Source organism: Marmota monax, unplaced genomic scaffold (genome assembly GCF_021218885.2).
Source record: "Marmota monax isolate L192 unplaced genomic scaffold, Marmota_monax_Labrador192_F-V1.1 WCK01_AAM20220418_F8-fsc00038, whole genome shotgun sequence".
Lineage (NCBI taxonomy): Eukaryota > Metazoa > Chordata > Mammalia > Rodentia > Sciuridae > Marmota > Marmota monax.
Genome location: NW_026692498.1, coordinates 1,506,312 through 1,525,563, shown reverse-complemented (window position 1 = coordinate 1,525,563; position 19,252 = coordinate 1,506,312). Strand labels below are relative to the sequence as shown.

Here is a 19,252-nt window from a genome sequence, read left to right as displayed (position 1 = left end):
CAGGATCCACCTCACTGCCGGCCATGGGGGCCCAGCACAGTGGCTGGACACTGGCCCTAGTCTGGACCACCAAATTTCCCGGCCCACGCCCGTGGCCTGGAGCACACTGTGGCAGGAGCCTGCCGGGGCCAACCCCTTCACTCACCATCCCAGAATGGAGGCTGTGGGGGCTCCCGAGGCCTCAGAGAGACCCCCTGCCCGACGCAGTTCAGGGAGAGGGCCCTGACTCTGGCCTCACCCTACTCTGTGACCTTCAGCAGGTCTGACCCGAGGGCCCAGGCACCCTCCTGCTGCTTCTTTCCTGGCCACCCTGAAGCCTCTGGCCCAGGGTAGCAGTAGACAGATGTTGTGTGGCAGGGAGAGCATCAGGCTGGCGCCTGGCCCCCAGGCTCAGCTCTGACCTAAGGAGCTGAGTGGCATGGCACAGAGCTACATGCAGCCTGGGAAGGGCACAGGCCCAGTCTAGATGCCAGGTCTGGGCCCCTGCGTGCCTGGCCCGTGGGAAAGTGGGGAGGTGGTAGAGTTAGGTGAACCAGACTTGCCCACAGGGCCTGTAGGGCCTGTGGACTGAGGCTGGGCTCCATGAAAGGAGTGGCCAGGACGTCCAAGAGGGCTCCTTGTGCTGGGAATTCCTCCCACTCACAGGGGATTTTATCAACATCATTTCAGATCTACTTCACGCTGTGGGTTCCTGACATGCCAGGGCTGAGGCTGAGCCCGGGGTCAGCCTGGGGGTGGGGGTGGGGCCTAGGCTGGGGAGGGGAGGGGCTTGAGGGGGCGGGGCTTGTTAGGGGACTGGGGTTTGGAAGAAAGCTCAGGGCTCGGAGAGCACTGAGGGTAGTGAGAGAAGAGGGGTTAGGGTTAGGTCAGAGCCAGGAGCATTCAGGAAGGGAAGGTGGTAGGGAGTCTGGAGGCACATTGAGAGGGTCAGAGGAGAAGGGGCTTTGCTGGAGGGAGGATGGGGACTCAGCAGGGTGCAGGCTCAGAAAGAGCAGGGAGAACAGGCCACCCGGGGCACTGAGCAGGGTCTGGGGCTCGGCTGTAGAGGAGCAGCTCAGAGGGGGCATCTGCACATCCCAGGGTGGGATGACCAGGGATCTCTCCAGGGAAAAGGAAGCTTATCAGGACCTTTCAGGAGTCGGGAGATCAGTTGGGAACAAGTGTCCAAGAGAACAAGAAGGTGGGGGAACTCTGCGGGCAGTCGAGGTGGAGGACAAGCACTGGTTGGTGGACATGTTGTGGGGGTCAGTGCACCTCAAGGGACAAGGGCCCAGGTAGGATGGGTTCACAGGGAGGCCATAGGCCAGGGCATGGACACAGCTCCAGGAACACAAGTGTCCAGCCTCAGAGAGGGGCGAGGGGCCAGGGCCTGGAAGCAGACCACATGGCCTTGTGGGCAGAGAAAAGGTGGGTGAAGGACCTTTGTGCAGGCACAGGCTGACCACAGGGTCCAGGACCAACGTTGTGAGTGAGCCGGATTAGTGAGGGCGTCAAACTTGGGAAAAGGGGCAGGCCCTCCAGAGGAACTGGTCTGGAGGGGCAGCAGGGGTGCTGATGGTGGTGAAGGGCCTGAACTTGATGTGCTCAGGACAGAGGGATGGGAAATGGCCTCAAGGGCTGGGGACCTTAGAGACAGGATCATGCAAAGATGGGTGACGTGGTGGGGGTTTGGTGAGGTGCAGCCTATTCAGGGACTGCGACTGGGGAGTTTGGGGGCCAGAGACTCCAGAGGCACAGTGGGCAGGTACCGGGTTTGCACAGAGGGGCTGGGCTAGGGATGGTCCTGGGGCAAAGTGAGGGGAAGAGAGTCAGAGGGTCTCATGGACCCGTGGGTGGGAGCTTGGTAAGGCTCCGAAGCCACCGGGTCAGGGACCTCATGGGAAGGGCTCAAGTACTCTGCCAAGGGGCCAGCGGAGGTGGCGGGCGGACTCAACAGGCCCAGAAGAGGCAAAGCCCCCCCGTAAGGGTCTCTGAGAAAGAAGGCAACAGGTCCTGGACAGCTGGAACGCGAGGGAAGAGCGGGAGTAGGGGCTCTCTTGTCGGGCAGGTGCGCTGGGCTCCGGAGACGGCTCCCACGGGGGCTGGGGCTCCGTGCGAGGGGGCAGAATGCGCCGGGGGAGGCAGCCTCAGTGTCCAGGGACCTGGAAGTGGAGCGGCACAGGGTAGCAGGGTCCCAGCTCTGTCCGGAGGGGTCGAGGCTTCCGGCCAGCCCGCGGCCCCCACCCTCCCCGGCGGAGGAGGCGGAGGTGTCTGCGCCGCCGCCGCCGTGAGTCAGGCTCCGGCCGGCCTGGCGCTGCGGAGCGGCGCGGGCAGCGGGGGAGGCAGAGGCGCCGCCGAGTCCCGCGCGATCCCCGCCCCCAAGGTTGGGCGGTTGGGACGCGGATCCGCGGACAGACAGCGGCCGGGGAGGGCAGAAGGACGCGCGCACTGAGGCGCAGGGGTCCGGCCCGCCCGCCGCGGAGTCGCCAGTAGGTGAGGACGCGCCGCCCGGGAGCCTGCGGCAAAGCGGGGTCGGGCGGGGGTCGCGGAGCCTGGCTCAGACCCCTACGCGCTCGGTGAGCCGGGGGGCACGGCGCCAGCGCCTGGGTGCCTCTTTGAAGTGTTCATTTGGTCGAGTGTCATTGTGCTTGTGTGTGGCGCGCTGGGTTCCCCAGCACCGCTTTCGGCTGGAGCTGGGGGGCTGGGGGCGATGCGCGCGAGTTTGGAGCCCCGCACCTGTGCTTATCCTCCGGCGACTGCCGGGGCCTGTGTCGCGGTGTGTGTGCGTGTCACTGTGGCCGTTGTTTACCCGGTTGTGTCTCAGCGGGAGGGTGCCGGACTGGAGAGCCCGGCCGGTGGTGCTGGGTTTGTGGCAGACTATCTGCCTGGGTCTGTAGGCAGGTGCTTCCCGGGCTCTGTTCATTTCTCCAGTTAGTGACTAGGGCAGTGTCATTGTAGGTCCACTGCCAAGCCCGTGCTCTGTGTATTGCAACAGCATGTCAGAGTGTTGTTGGGTGTGCACTGGGGGTCTGTGTGTGCCGGTGGGTGAATGTGTGTGTGCAGATGGCAAGGATGGAAAGCCGGATGTGCCTGCCAAGGCTGCTGCGAAGGGCTTTGGCATTAGCAGTGGCCAGGCGGGCGGGCGGGCGGGCGGGGGAGGCAGGTGGCAGGCTAGCAGCTGGCTGCCTGGGTGGGGATTTCCATCTCCGCTGGGGCTGTTTATGGGGCTGCAGGGGAGATGTTGCAGGGCTCCAGGGTGGGTGCTGCTCCACCAGCAGGGCCCAGCTCATTCCTACCCTCTTCCTCCCTGCAGGCCCAGGGCCCCGGCCAGTGCCCAGCCCTGCTGGGAGCCCCGGCCAGCACCACGGACGGCACCCAGGAAGCCCGAGTCCCCCTGGACGGGGCCTTCTGGATTCCGAGGCCCCCCGTAGGTTCGCCCAAGGGCTGCTTTGCCTGTGTGTCCAAGCCCCCTGCCTTGCAGGCTCCAGCGGCCCCTGCCACTGAGCCCTCAGCCTCACCCCCCATGGCACCCACTCTGTTCCCCATGGAGTCCAAGAGCAGCAAGACAGACAGTGTGCGGGTGGCTGGGGGCCCCCAGGCCTGCAAGCACCTGGCCGAGAAGAAGACCATGACGAACCCCACGACTGTCATCGAGGTCTACCCGGACACCACCGAGGTGAACGACTACTACCTGTGGTCCATCTTCAACTTCGTCTACCTCAACTTCTGCTGCCTGGGCTTCATCGCCTTGGCCTACTCCCTCAAAGTGAGCCCCCGCGGTGGCAGGGCGGAAAGGAGGGGTGGGTGCTGGCTGGACAGGACCTGACTGCACTGCTCTGGCCCTCCCTCTGCTGTGGTCGAGCAGGTGCAGCTGGGGCCCAGAGGGACCTGGGGTCCTGGGATGGGGCATTGGCCAGGCATCCCTGGGCAGCAAGGGGCTATCCCTTCCTTTCCTGCGCTGAGAGAGCTTCCGACAGGGACTTGGATTCCCGGGACCCTTCTCTGCACAGCCAACTGAGCCCAGCCATGGGGCGTGGGGACCCAGGGAATTCACCCTGGCCAGCAGCCATCCCAAGGTCAAAAGGGATGGAGCCCTCAGGGAGCTGAAGAGGGTTTGCAACCCTGCACCTTTTGAGAGAGGAGGGGTGACCTCAGGGACCCTTGCATGCCTTCTGTCATCAGGGAACCTGAGGCCAGGCACTGTGCACACCCCACTGTGTACTTGGTTGGAAGTCAATGCCTGGTGGCTAGGGCAGCTCAGGGAAAGAACGGGAAAGCATGTCCCATAGACCCCATCACCCTGTGCCCAGAGTGGGCATGAGTTCCAGAGCCCCTCGGCTCTGAGAGGAACTGGTTGGGAGCAGAGAAGACTGTCAGGCCACGGGACCCACCCCCGAGGGCAGAGGGAGGGGAAGGACTGCGCCTGTAGGGGACTGTCACCAGTGCACTTTGGGTGGGGTGACCCCTCTACCCCTTGTAGGGACTGAGTAGCCCTGGGCTGTGCAGGGAGATGGGGACTCAGGCGTCCCCACACCCTGCCACTCCAGGAAGAAGGACCTGGCTCGCATTGGGCCAGATCATCACTTTCCCGAGCCCAGACTTGAACGGCCATAGCCAGATGCATTCCACTGATTACAGCTGCCCAGCCAGGTGGGGTGGCAGGAGGCCCGGGAGCGGCAGGGCTGTGGGGAGAGTAGAGCTAGGGCAAGGCCGACCTGGGAGCAGGGACGTCCGGACAGCTCTGCCTCTAATCGTCTTTGAGCCAAGAGCCCCACCCTGTGCGTACCACATTCCTGGCCACCTCCTCCTGACTCATCCACAGCACCACCATCTCCCGTCATGTGCACTCCATCGCCATGCCTGTGGACCTAGCCCCGGGCACCACCACGTGGGACCTGTGCACGTGAGTGTGCATGCCAAGTGTGTGTGCAACGTGTGTGTGTGTGTTGTGTGAGTGTGAGGGTTTTTTTGGGGGGATTTTTTTTTTTGGTACTGGAGATTAAACCCAGGGGTGCTCTACCACTGAGTTGCTCCCCCAGCCCTTTTTATTTTTTTAATTTTTATCTTGAGACAGGGCCTCATTAAATTGCCCAGGCTGGCCTTGAACTTGCAGTCCTCCTGCCTCAGCCTCCCGAGTCACTGGGATGATAGGAGTGCACCACCGGGCCAGCACGAGTGAGTTTATATGAGTGTGAGCGTGGACATGTGTGTGGCGGGGGTGGGGTGGGGTGGGTGAGTGTAACTGCATGTATGTAAGTATGCACGTGCATATATTGTATGCATGTGTATGCATGCATATGTGCATGGGTAGATGTGCAAATGTGTATGTATGTGCCTGTGAGTTTGGGGTGTTAGTGTAACTGCCTGTGAGTATATAGATGTATGTGCATATGTGCAAGTGAATGCATGTGTTTGTGCAAGCGAGTGTTAGTATCTGTGTGTGTAAGAGTGTGTGTGCACATGTGCTGAGGAGGCAGCAAGGGAAGGGCCCTTGGGGGCTGGTGTGGCCGTCAGACCAGCCCAGCTCAGCCTGCAGGCCGGAGCCTGGCAGAGGACAGGCGTGCTGGGGCAGCCGAGGCTCTGGCTGTGCGCTGCCAACAGCCTGGGGATGCAGGCTTGGCGACTCGGGCTCCTGTCCGGAAGCTGCCCCCTCCTCCCCTTTGGCTCAGGCTGTGGCCGGCTGGCTGGCATGGGGCAGGTCCATCTGGTGCAGGTTGTAGGTAGGTCAGGCCTGTCTGTGCTGGGTCCGTGCTGCGGCGGGATGACACGAGCTCACTAGTTTGAAGAGGCAGAGAGGACCCCCCATTCTCTGGGGCTGCCCCCCAGGTGGACCCAGTGAAGGTGGAAAGGCTCTGGGGCTCCCCGGGGGTGCATGACACCAGCTGCCTCCTGGGGTGGGGCGGGACAGAGCTGTCCGGCTCTGTGCCCAAGGGCTGGGGATGGTCCACCTGTCCATCCAGTGGCAGGTCTCCTGAGCAGCTGCTGCTGCACATCAGGCTGACCACCGGGGGCATTTTCCAGGGCAGGGAATGGCCGTGGGGTCAGGAGGCCTTGGCTAAGACCAGCTTGGGGGATCGGCGAGCCGTCTCTCCACTGAGCTCTGTTCCCTCACCTGCTCACAGAACAAACAGGAAGGACCCTGTCTAGGCCAGCGCACTTGAGCAGGGGTGGGGGCTGGCAGGCAGCGGGTGTGGCAGGAGCTGTGTCCTGGCCTGCCTGTCTGTCCACCCAGCCCTCAAGCCACCTCCGCCCTCCCACAGCATCGGCAGCTCGGCCCCCTGCAGGCTGGGTTGCAGCACAGAGAATGGCGCCTTATTTGGCTCAGCCTGGTGTCTGGGAGGGACGAGATAGAAAAGATCAATTCTCCATTCATGCAGCCTCCATGTGCAGCCTCATAAAGACATGGCCACCCCCTGTTAGCTGGAGAGTGTCCAAACTTCTCTCAGCATTCAGCACCATTGTGACCCCCTTCCTGGCCTGTCAGACACTCCCTGCCCCCCCTCATTCCCGGAGAGCAGTGACGTGCACACCTCGGCCTGGGAGCCTGGGTCTGTGTCTCCTGCAGAGCCTCCAGGACCCTGCTCTATCATACCCTCTACCCAGATGAGTCCCTTCATCTGGGAGCCATCCGTGTCCCGGGCAGGGCTGACCAACACAGGGGCCAGATAATGTTGGTTGGATGGGTGGATGGACACATGAGATGGAACTGGTGTCCCGACACCTCAGACAGAAGAGGGTGACTTTGCTCCCAGCCTGGGGCCAGGTGGGGCCCGGGGCAGCAGACCTCTGGGAGGAGGCAGCCCTTTTCTTGGCCTTGAAGGATGGGCGGGTGGGGCATTGCATGTGGAGAACCGAGTATGAACTAAGGCTGCATGGTGGAGCACTCGGTCAGCCAGGCCCCATGCTCCGTGGGCTGCAGAAGACAATCCTGAGAGGCACCTGGAGCCCCGTGGGGAAGGGGTTGGGGTCCGTTGTGGGGAAGACCGAAGACGAGGTGGCCAGTGCTGTGGCATCCCAGCCACTGCCAAGACAGGGGAAAGAAAGGCCCAGAGGACAGTGGGGGTCCTGGCACGGAGATCCACAGGAGGGCATGCAGCCCAAACTTGGACAGGGACAGGGGGCAGGAGCAGGTGACAGATAAAGCCAGGGAGTGGCAGCTGGGAGGCTTCCGGCAAGAGGGCAGTGGGAGGAGTCGTTGATGAGGGAGGGCTGCCCTGGGTTAGTACTCACTGGGTGGCACGCTTACCTGCTGCTGCTCTGAACATCAACACCAGCATCCACCCCACTGTCCACCCAACCATCCACCTACACCCTACCTACCACTCATCCACCCACCCACCCTCCCAAACCACACCCTCTGTCCACCCAGCCCCCATCCTTCATCCACCCACCCACCCCACTACCCACCCTCTATCCACCTTCCACCCACCTGCCCTCCATCCACTCACCCATCTGTCCACCCACACACCCTCACACAGCCATGTGACACTTCAGTCAACAAAGGACACTATATCTGACAGTAGTTCCATTAAGATTGTGTCACCAAGTGATGTCCTGTCTTAGTTTGCATAAGTGCACCCCATGACATCAACAAAATGGTGAAACCCCCTGGCGGTGCATTCCTCAGAACATACCCGTCGGTAAGTCATGCATGACCGGCATCTGCGCACCCTCCTCCTCCCTCCAGCCATCTAGACCCGCATCTCTCCATCTGCACACAGTGTTGGTGCTGCTTCCTCCTAGCCCGTCCCCACCAGCTCCTGCATCAACCTGCTGATCATCTCTCTAATGCCAGTTGCTGAGGAACTCCCAGCCCTTCCTGCCCGTCCGTCCGTCATCCGCAGTTTCATTCACCCTTGCCCCTGCTGTCCCCCACACACTCACCCATTCTTAGGAATCCATGTCTGCATTTGCCGTGTCCGCCCCTCCCAGCCTCCCACCGGACCTCCCTGCTTCCCCGTCTCATTGCCGAACACCTCGTGTCAACCTACCAGGTCATGCATCTGCACCCAGCACATCTGCCTCAGGCCTGTTCATCTGTCCACCCTGTGATCTTTCTCAATCTGTCCTTCCTCCCTCCTCCAGTTATTTACACACCAGTCATCATCCCTCCCACCGCCACCTCCTTACCCGTCACACTAGACCCAAGGGCTCATGGTGGCTCTGATTCAGAGCATGTTTGAGCCCTGACCACACCTCTGAGTAGCCGTGAGACCTTAAATGACCACTACCTTTGTGCTCGAATCTCTTCCTTTTACAGATGAGGATGGACACACCTCTGAGTGCTGTTGAGAAGAGTTGACACACAAAACACAACCAGCCAGGGCTGTGCCTTCCCTTGGTCTCCACTTAGTATCACTCTTGTTCCGTCTGCCCTTCCTGCTCCTCTGCTCCTACCTCGGTCACCCCATCCTGCCCCAGGAGGACTCCGCCCAGGCGCCCCCCTCAATCCTCCAGCTTCCTCCAGACACCCACCCTTCCCCAGCTGCTGGACGCCCAGCCACCTCTCTCCTCACCCCGCCTCTGCCCGTCCAGCCACCCCATCCCAGCACTTCCTGACCCACGTGTTGAAGCAAAGATGCTTCTTCCCAACTTCCCCCTTCCCGTTCACCCCACTGCACGGCTCCTACTCCAACCATGTGACCCCTTTCCTGATCTCTCAGCCATTAGCTCTTCTCCCCTACTTTTACCCACCGACACCCCCGACCCGTCAGTCCCTCCAGGTGACCATCCGCCCGCCATCCGCCTCTCCACATCTCCTCTCCCCCTTTCCCTCTGCCCACTGGCCCTCCCGCAGGTTCCTCTCCCATGAGTCCCTCTCTGCACACAGCATCCAGCTGAAACCCTGTCGCCTCACCCACTCCAACCCCACTGCTTCCATCTTGTGATCTCCGCCCCTATCCCAGGTCTGCCGTCTCCTCCTCTGGGCTCCTCCTCTCCCGTGGATACATGGGTTCGCCTCAGTGCACACACTTACCGCCTTCCTTCACTCCCAACGCCACGCTGTCCTCCTCCCTTCCTCCCCTGCACCCTCCCTGTGACGTCTCATCACAGCCATTCATGAAGCCGTCAATCTCCTAATCGTTGATTCACTCAGACTCCCTGCATCTTCCCACGACTTCTTCATTACTATGCTCACGGTAAATCACCGTCCACTAACAGTGACGAGAAACCCAGAGTTCCTGACCTTGGAGCAGACCTTTTGGCAGGGAAGCCAGACAATTATGAAACACTTACGCATGTCAAGTGGTGATGTCAGCAAGAAAACATGAACAAGCCACGACCGAGGCGACGGGCAGGGGCCGACGCTGCGTAGAGGGTGGGCAAAGCCGTCCTCTTTGTGGGTGATACTTGAGTGTAGGCAGGAAGTGATTCACACGGTAGCCTAAAGTGCACCCGGGGAAGAGTGCACCCAGGAGAGGGGCCGCCAGCAGAGCCCTGAGGGAACGTCAGTTCCATGGGCAGTATGGCTGGGCTGGGGTGGGACGAGGGGCAGGAGACCAGAGGGCAGCCAGGGCCCCGGCCACCTAGCCTTGCAAACCACAGGAAGCACTTGGTCACTTACTAGGAGTGAAATGGAACTCTGAGAACAGGAAACAAAGGTCACATATAGGAGGGGGACTCGGGCCGCTGTGTGGAGAAGAGCCCATGAGGACACAGGCGGGAGCAGGAGGACCAGGTGGGGACTGTCCTAAGAGTCCAGGTTGGACCACATGGTGGGCACAGGAAGCTAAGACCTAGGCCTTCGAGGACACTCGTCCCTGGGTGTCCTGGGAAGGTAAGGCCCAGGTCTCCACATGGGTACCAAGACCTGAAAGTGCTATAATCTCAGTGTTTGCACATCATCCCCTACTCTCCTGTCGGCACAAGTTGACTCCCCTGGAAGTGCTGTGTGAACAGTGGTTATGCGGAAAGTCCAATGCTGGGTATTCTTTAGAGCAAGCTTCACACACTAGATCTCATTTTTCTGTTCATTGCCTGTCCCCTTGTCTGTGAATGTAAACTCCACAGGACAGATTTGCTCTGCGCCTTGTATTCCCAGGTTGTGTGGAAATTGCAGGGAGGAGGCTAAAGTCAAGGCTGATGGATTGAATGAGAGAGTGAATCTGCCCCAATCTACCATCCTTAGGCATACAATATGAATCGTAAATCATACACTCCACCTTCCATTAATCCACCTGACGTTTCCTTCCAAAGTGCAAACAAATCTATTCACCAACTATCCTTCCATCCAACACACCTACTATGTACCTGTCCCGATGATGCAGCTCACACCACTGCATCCGGAGTACACCTGTCCCTCCATGCACCCTGCCTACCTGTGCACCTGTCCTGATGATGTAGCTCACACCACTGCATCCCCAGTGCACCTGTCCCTCCATCCACCATGCCTACCTGTGCACCTGTCCTGATGATGTAGCTCACACCACTGCATCCCCAGTGCACCTGTCCCTCTATCCACCATGCCTACCTGTGCACCTGTCCTGATGATGCAACTCACACCACTGCATTCCCCAGTGCACCTGTCCCTCCATGCACCATGCCTACCTGTGCACCTGTCCTGATGATGTAGCTCACACCACTGCATCCCCAGTGCACCTGTCCCTCCATCCACCATGCTGCCTGTGCACCTGTCCTGATGATGTAGCTCACACCACTGCATCGCCAGTGCACCTGTCCCTCCATGCACCATGCCTACCTGTGCACCTGTCCTGATGATGCAGATCACACCACTGCATTCCCCAGTGCACCTGTCCCTCCATCCACCATGCCTACCTGTGCACCTGTCCTGATGATGAGCTCACACCACTGCATCCCCAGTGCACCTGTCCCTCCATGCACCATGCTGCCTGTGCACCTGTCCTGATGATGAGCTCACACCACTGCATCCCCAGTGCACCTGTCCCTCCATCCACCATGCCTACCTGTGCACCTGTCCTGATGATGTAGCTCACACCACTGCATTCCCCAGTGCACCTGTCCCTCCATCCACCATGCTGCCTGTGCACCTGTCCTGATGATGAGCTCACACCACTGCATCCCCAGTGCACCTGTCCCTCCATCCACCATGCCTACCTGTGCACCTGTCCTGATGATGTAGCTCACACCACTGCATTCCCCAGTGCACCTGTCCCTCCATCCACCATGCTGCCTGTGCACCTGTCCTGATGATGCAACTCACACCACTGCATTCCCCAGTGCACCTGTCCCTCCATCCACCCTGCCTACCTGTGCACCTGTCCTGATGATGAGCTCACACCACTGCATCCCCAGTGCACCTGTCCCTCCATCCACCATGCCTACCTGTGCACCTGTCCTGATGATGAGCTCACACCACTGCATCCCCAGTGCACCTGTCCCTCCATCCACCATGCCTACCTGTGCACCTGTCCTGATGATGTAGCTCACACCACTGCATTCCCCAGTGCACCTGTCCCTCCATCCACCATGCTGCCTGTGCACCTGTCCTGATGATGCAACTCACACCACTGCATTCCCCAGTGCACCTGTCCCTCCATCCACCCTGCCTACCTGTGCACCTGTCCTGATGATGAGCTCACACCACTGCATCCCCAGTGCACCTGACCCTCCATCCACCATGCCTACCTGTGCACCTGTCCTGATGATGAGCTCACACCACTGCATCCCCAGTGCACCTGTCCCTCCACCCACCATGCCTACCTGTGCACCTGTCCTGATGATGCAGATCACACCACTGCATCCCCAGTGCACCTGTCCCTCCATGCACCATGCCTACCTGTGCACCTGTCCTGATGATGTAGCTCACACCACTGCATCCCCAGTGCACCTGTCCCTCCATCCACCATGCCTACCTGTGCACCTGTCCTGATGATGTAGCTCACACCACTGCATTCCCCAGTGCACCTGTCCCTCCATCCACCATGCTGCCTGTGCACCTGTCCTGATGATGCAACTCACACCACTGCATTCCCCAGTGCACCTGACCCTCCATCCACCATGCCTACCTGTGCACCTGTCCTGATGATCAGCTCACACCACTGCTTCCCCAGTGCACCTGTCCCTCCATCCACCATGCCTACCTGTGCACCTGTCCTGATGATGCAGATCACACCACTGCATCCCCAGTGCACCTGTCCCTCCATCCACCATGCCTACCTGTGCACCTGTCCTGATGATGCAGATCACACCACTGCATCCCCAGTGCACCTGACCCTCCATCCACCATGCCTACCTGTGCACCTGTCCTGATGATGCAGTTCACACCACTGCTTCCCTAGTGCACCTGTCCCTCCATGCACCATGCTGCCTGTGCACCTGTCCTGATGATGCAGATCACACCACTGCATCCCCAGTGCACCTGACCCTCTATCCACCATGCCTACCTGTGCACCTGTCCTGATGATGCATTTCACACCACTGCTTCCCTAGTGCACCTGACCCTCCATGCACCATGCTGCCTGTGCACCTGTCCTGATGAGCTCACACCACTGCTTCCCCAGTGCACCTGTCCGTCAAAGCACCATGCCTACCTGTGCACATGTCCTGATGATGCAGATCACACCACTGCATCCCAGTTCAGCAGCTGGCCACCTATGCCCATCATCCCTGTCTGGATCTCTCCACCTGTTCTGTTCACCCAGCATGCATTTTTATGTTTTGTGCCCATCTCTTCCACCCCGTAGATGTGAATTTGCAAACGCACCTATGTCTGCTCATTCCTCCACATCCCTATATCCATCCATGCGCTTTCACCCCTGTGGCATATATTATCCAACCCGGCCTGCCTGTCCCACCCATCACTCTGCACTAGTGCCTGTGCTGGCCGCTGCCCAGCTGGTCTGTATTCCTGAATATACCAATCTTCCTCCTGCTTTCCTCACATTCATTCCTGTGCCCCCTGAGCCCCCTGCTCATATGTCTGCCTCATTCTCATCTAGTCACTTGTCCCACACAGTGATACCCTTCACTTACCTCCTTAGGCACCAACCTGTCCACTGTCCTGCATCCATTTGTCCACAGCCCACCCTCCCACTCCTCTGCTACAGCTATCTGTCCAGCACATATTCCTGCATGCAGTCCTCCATGCCTGTGTCCAGTATGTGTCTCCCTGGACCTCCTTCTTTCCCCCACCCTTTCCTGTCTTCTAGTCACCGCCACGTCCCCTTTCCTCGAGTCCTTAGAGCCAGCCCTCTGCACCCACTCTGTGGCCCTGTGCCCCCCCCCCACTCCCCACCCTGTGGCTCACCCTCTCCATCACTCCCTTCCGCACTTCACGGACCTGAAACGGAGGCCATGACCAGGACTGGTCCAGGAATGGAGAGCTTTGTCAACATACATGTGGCCCCAGGGTCATCCGACATTGGTGATTTGGAGGAGGACGCCAGGTGCTCATCTCAGGGTGCTTCCCACATGCTGATGGCCCTCTCTTCCTGAGCATCCTGCCTGGGCAGAGGCTGAGGTGGGGCAGTCAGGCTGCTAGGGGTGGTCTCTGCTGGCCACTCTGGCCTGGAGGCCTTCTTTGCCTCCATTGGAGGCAGACACGGGGACCCTGCACACCCACTGCTCAGTGAGAGCCTCCACACCCCGGGGCAGGCTGTGTCTCCACGTTGCAGGCAGCGGGGCCTGGTAGGACCCCGGCCACACCCGGCCAGCGAGCCCCACAGCGCCTTCACCCAGAGCTGCAGTCTAGAGCGTGGGGGGCCGTCTAGACCACCTAGTGCCGTCGTTCCTGTTCCTCCGGAGGAGCCTCCTTCAGTCATAGAACAGGACAGTGCGGCTGGGTACAGGAGTGGCTGGCTGCCTGCGCAGCGGGAGACATCAGGGAGAAGCGTGATTTCGCATCACAATTAAAGAACTAGATAGGCTAAGACTAGACCCAGTGGGAGATGAGATAACTCTGGAGAAAACGATGCAAACTGCGTCTGAACCCAGCTTCAGACAGCGAGCACCGCCCACCGCCTGGTCCCTTAGCCTTCTGGTTTTAAAGTCTGCCTATTGATCACCCAGTCGGTGGGCTTCCTTGTGCCACGTGGTGCAGACATACAAGCTCAGTTCCACTGATTCCTCTCCCCGACATGCCCCTGTCCCTCGCTCTCCCATGGACCCCCGCTGTACCCTGGCGGGCCCCCTCTCCTTCCACCGAGGAGAGAAACATACTTTTATCTCTGAGGATAACTTATTCCACTCAAAATCATGGCCTCCAGTTCCGTCCATGTTCCTGCACATGCCGTAATTTCCTTCTTCTTCGTGGCTGACTAAATCTCCACTGTGCATGTCCACCACATTTTCTCTATCCCCCCGTCCATCGAGGGACACCTGGGCTGGCTCCGTCGTCTGGCTGCTGGGAGTGGTGTGTGTGTGTGTGTCACTGTAGTGAGATGACTCTGACTCCTCAGGGTCAATATCGAGGCGTGGGGCAGCTGGGTCACAGGGAGGGTCCCTGCCTGGTCTTTTGGGTGGTGGCAGTTTCTTGGTCTCACATCCTGGCCAGCATTCATTGCTGCTTGGGTTCCTGACGGCTGCCATTCTGACCCGAGTGAGAGGGAACCGCAGCGTGGTTTTCATGAACGTTTCCCTGATGGCACGAGACTGTTTCCGTGAGTTTGTTGCCCGTCTCTACTTCTCCTTTGGAGAGGTGTCTGCTCAGTTCATTTGCCCATTTACTGACTGGGTCAGGTGGCTCTTTCAAGGTGGTGTGTTTGAGTTCTTTATTTAATCCTCGGTGGGAAGAGTCGGTGGCAAAGATTTTCTCCCCTGCTGTAGTTCTCTCTTCACCCGGTTATTTCTTCCTTTGCTGTGCAGAAGCTTGCTAATGTGGTCCACCACCAACGCCCCTCTCTCTCATTTCTGAGCTAGAGTGGTCCTATCCGGGAGGTCCTTGTTGGTGCCCGTGTGGTGAAGGGTCTGCCCTATTTTCTTTTCCTAGCAGTCACAAAGTGTGTGGTCTTGTACTCGGTCTTTGGTCAATGTGGAGTTGTCTTGTACCGTGTGAGGGATGAGGATCTAGTTGAGTCCTCTACATGTGGACGGCCAGTTTTCCCTGCACCTGTTGTTAAAGAGGACGTCTTGTCTCCAATGTATGTTTTTGGCACTTTTGTCTAGGATCAGGTAACTCTATCTGCATTGTTTTGAACGAAAAGTGGCACAGGACTGATCACACACAGACCTGGGGTGAGAAGAGGTTTACTGTCGGGGGCCTGACAAGGCTGCTCTGCCCAGAGAGGGACAGCAGCAGCTCCTCGAATGTCACCTGTTAGAGGCGAGGATCATGGCCGGGCACCAGGGCGGGTTTAGTCCTGACTGACACAGTGAGCATCCCCTGATCGTGAGGAAGGCGAGTTTGCTTCTTGGGAACAGAGACAGGCAGTTTTCCCACCTCTCAGTACGTCCCCATCTCAGGGGCCAGTAAGTCGTCTCCTATCTGTCAAAGAAAGAGCAGGGAGAGAGCGGCAGGTCTCCTGGCCAGGAGGTCGTATCTCGGGCGAGTTTCTATTTCTTGGGAATAAAAACAGAGTTCATGGAGTGGGGGTCGGGGAAGGAAGGTGGCTGCAACTGTGCCACCAGGGTGTCTTGCGTGCCCTCTTCTGCTCCTTTGGTCTACGCGGCTGTCTTGTCACTTGAAGGTGGGTCTTGTGACACCTCCAACATTGCTCTTAATTCTCAGGGTTGCTTTGATCGATCCACCTTTTTTTCTTTCATATGAACTTGAGGCCTTTTTTTCTAGTTCTGAGAAGAATGTTATTGGCATTTGAGGAGGATTACATTGAATCTGTACGTTGGTTGGTTTTGGAATCATGGCCATTTTGACCATGTTAATTCTGTCTATCCGTGGACATGGGAGGTCTTTCTGTCTTCTGGGGTCTGCTTCAGTTTCTGTGTTCAGTGTCTGTGATATTTTATGCAGGACTCTTTTACCGCTTTGGTTATATTTATTCCTAAGCAGTTTTTAGAAGTTATTGTAAATATAATTGTTTTCCTCATCTCTTTCCCAGTCATTCATTATTGGTGTATAGAAAGTTGTTGATTTTTGTAAGTTGATCATGTATTTTCTACTTTGCCGAGTTGATCAGCTCGAGAAGTCCTTCTGGTGGAACTCTCAGGGTCTTTTAAGTATCAGTTCTTAACCTCTGCAAAGGGATAAATTGACCTTTTCCTCTCCTGTTTGTGTCCTTTTTATTTCTCTTACCTAATTGCTCTGACTCTAATTTCAAGTACTATATTGAGCAGGAGTTGGGAGGTGGACAGCCTTGTCTTGTTCCTGGTGTTAGAGGAAATACTTCCAGTTTTCCCCCATTTGGTATGATACTGGCTTTAGATCTGCCAAATGCAGCATTCATGATGATGAGGGAGTTCCTTCCAGCCCTGGTTTCTTCTGGGTTTTTATCACGAGGGCTACTGAATTCCATAAGGGGCATCTTTAGCATTAATCTGGGTTCCTGTGATTTTTGTCCTTGGTCCTATTTCTGTGGTGTATCTTGGTTATCGATTGGCGTGCCTTGAACCATCCTTGCATTCCTAGAATGAAACCAACTTGAAATGGTGTGTGATCTCTGTAATGTGTTCTGAATTTGGCTTCCTGACATTCTATTTTTGCATTAATGTTCATCAAAAGTGTTGGTATGTAGTTTTTTTCCCTTGATATGTTCTTATCTGGTTCTGGTGTGACTGTGACACTGGCTGTGTAGGATGAACTTGGAAGTGATCCTTCCCTTCCTAGTTCATGAACTAATTTGGGGAGTATTGGGGTAGTTCTTGAAGATCAATTCTTCTTCTTTTCCACTCTCTCTCCCCACCTGATCGCCACGGCCCACGCCATCCGCTCGTGTCTCCCACTGGCCTTTCCTTCCCCACTAACTGGCCTGTCTCCCCCTCATCTCCCGCCCCTTCCTTCCATTTTCTCGCTCCCTTCCTGGCTCCCTGCTCCCAGGGCTCAGGTCCACCCCTTCATTCTCTTTCCTTTCTCTTCTCTTTTGTTCCTCCTCCCTCCTGCCTTCTCCATCCTGGAAGAAAAGTGGCGAGGACTGATCTCACACAGACCTGGGGTGAGAAGAGGTTTACTGTCGGGGGCCTGACAAGGCTGCTCTGCCCAGAGAGGGACAGCAGCAGCTCCTCGAACGTCACCTGTTAGGGGCGAGGATCACGGCCGGGCACCAGGGCGGGTTTAGTCCTGACTGACACAGTGAGCATCCCCTGATCGTGAGGAAGGCGAGTTTGCTTCTTGGGAACAGAGACAGGCAGTTTTCCCACCTCTCAGAGGGGAACAGGGAGACCAACACGTCCCCACGGGCACGTCTCCAGTCCAGTAGGTTTCATCTCGGCCTCGTCTCTGTTTCTGGGGAATAGTCGGGGTGGGGAAAGGAAGATGGCTGAATCACGGTAACACATCCCATCCGTCTACACACGGGACAACCCGTCCCCCCGCCGTGCTTCATCCTTCTGCCTGTCTACACTCCCACAACCTCCCCCACAACCTCTCCCCACCTACTCTCCCCGCGCCAGGCTCCAAGTCGGCCCAGTGCACCGAGCTCGGCAGCCCAGCTGACTACTGCAGAGACCGGTGCTCCTCCTCGGCAGCTCCCCCTCCTGCTCTTGCTCCCCCAGGCTTTGGTTCCTGTTGCAGTGGCTCAGACCTGTCCATCAGGACTTAGTAGGACAGGGGACGTGCTCACACCCACCCTGGACCAAGGCAGCCCTTGGCACAGCTCTGCCCTCCGCCTTCCCGAGGGGTCCTGGGCGCCACCCTTCCCGCTCTACGTCCCTCCCCAGAGGCCCTGGGCGGCTGCCTGTCCCCTGTGTGGTGCCCGCTCTCAGGCACCCTGGTGGGACACGGGACATGCACACGCCCAGCCTCCAGCCTGCTGCTCGGAGGCCACCTTCCTTTCACCTTAGATCACTTTAGACTCACCCCAAAGCAGAAAGAAACAGACGCTCCCGTGTGCCCTGCATCCCCATGTCCACGTGTCCCCTGCTGGCCATTCCCTCCTCTCTCAGGGCCATTCACTCCGAGCCAGCGGGGTGGGGGTGGTCTCTTCTCAAGCCGGGACGTGCTCTTGCCGAGCCCCGGTGTGGTCCCCAGGCAGGCCCCTGGGCCAGGCCCCCCACCTCCTGCTGCAGCCCTTCCTCTGGCCCCTGTGCTGCTGCCCGGGGCCTGGAGCTCACCCCCCTTCTGGCAACAGGTCCGGGACAAGAAGCTCGTCAACGACCTGAACGGGGCCGTGGAGGACGCCAAGACGGCCCGGCTCTTCAACATTGCCAGCTCGGTCCTGGCCGCCTCGGGCCTCGTCCTGGTCTTCATCTTCCTGCGGTACCCGCTCACCGACTACTGAGGCCCGCCTCGAGGGGCAGTGGGCTCCTGCGTGGCCCGAGGCGGTGTGCCAGCATCACGTGTCAGAAGCCAGTGCCTGAAGGGGCCAGCTCCGTCCCGGCCGCCCGGCCGCCTCGGCCTCCACCCCGCCTGTTTCTGGGGCCGGCCTTCCTCCCGTGCCACCGCCCCGGCTTCCAGCAGCGGCCCTCTCTGCCGTCTTCCCTACCCAGGCTTCTGGGGCCCCTCAGACCCAACACCCAGCAAGAAGGGCTTTCGTGGGAGCTCCCAGGATGGGGGCTGCCAGTGTCTGGGACTCACTCCCCCCACCCTCCTCCTCCAAGTGTGGCCCTGCTCAGAGCTCTTGTATCCGTGAACTTTCAATAAAACACCTGCCCAGCTCCAGCCTGGCCTCTGTCCGTGCCCTATGTAGGGCAGGGGACATGGGAGGCGCCCGGAGCCACCTCAGGCACTGCCTGGTGGCCCAGCCCGGGCCACAGCATCGCTGACTTTCAGGTTTGCTCTGGAACACTGTTCTGCAGGGGTGCAAGGCAGGACCAGGGCTTTGATGGAGGGCACCCTAAATCTGAGTTCCCAGAGGTCAGGCAGCCAATGTGGGGGTATGGGAACCCCCAGGCTGGCTGAAAGAGAGCAAGGAAACCCCAAATCCATTCAGGAGGAAGCACCCATCTGTGACAGAGCCCTGCTGACCCCTGTGCATCCCAAGGTGCTGGGGCCAGGCTGGCTCCTACACCTCACCTGTAACCTCCTTATTCATAAAATCAGGTCAAGATCATGCCAGCCGGCAGCAGCATGCTGGTCCAGGAGGCAGAGAAGTCCCACCGCGGGCTCTGTCCCCTGCAGGTGGAGGAGAGTGGGCCAGGGAGTGACAGGAGGGGCCGTGCAGAGGAACTCGGTGTAGTGCTCATGTGTGAGGTCTGGCTGGCCGGGAGGGTGAGGAAGACCCAGCAGCTTGGCACAGGTGGGAAG

At 58.7% G+C, this 19,252-nt stretch overlaps 1 protein-coding gene across 9 annotated transcripts; it reads left to right on the top strand.

The window, feature by feature from the left end:
• The first annotated feature begins 903 nt into the window (after positions 1-903).
• Positions 904-18,667, top strand: Ifitm10 (interferon induced transmembrane protein 10). 9 transcript variants are annotated; one of them, XM_046444809.2, is made up of 5 exons: positions 1,117-2,047; positions 3,293-3,745; positions 4,802-4,882; positions 5,054-5,154; positions 18,138-18,667. In XM_046444809.2, the coding sequence occupies exons 1-5, from the start codon at positions 1,778-1,780 to the stop codon at positions 18,166-18,168; spliced, it is 936 nt and encodes a 311-aa protein (XP_046300765.1). In that variant the 5' UTR covers positions 1,117-1,777; the 3' UTR covers positions 18,169-18,667. The 9 variants fall into 9 exon arrangements, 8 of the variants coding, with proteins under 8 accessions (XP_058435338.1, XP_058435337.1, XP_046300765.1 ...); XM_058579355.1 differs by lacking the exon at positions 5,054-5,154 and having other exon boundaries at positions 904-1,244; XM_058579354.1 differs by lacking the exon at positions 5,054-5,154 and having other exon boundaries at positions 1,087-1,180.
• Positions 18,668-19,252: the final 585 nt, after the last annotated feature.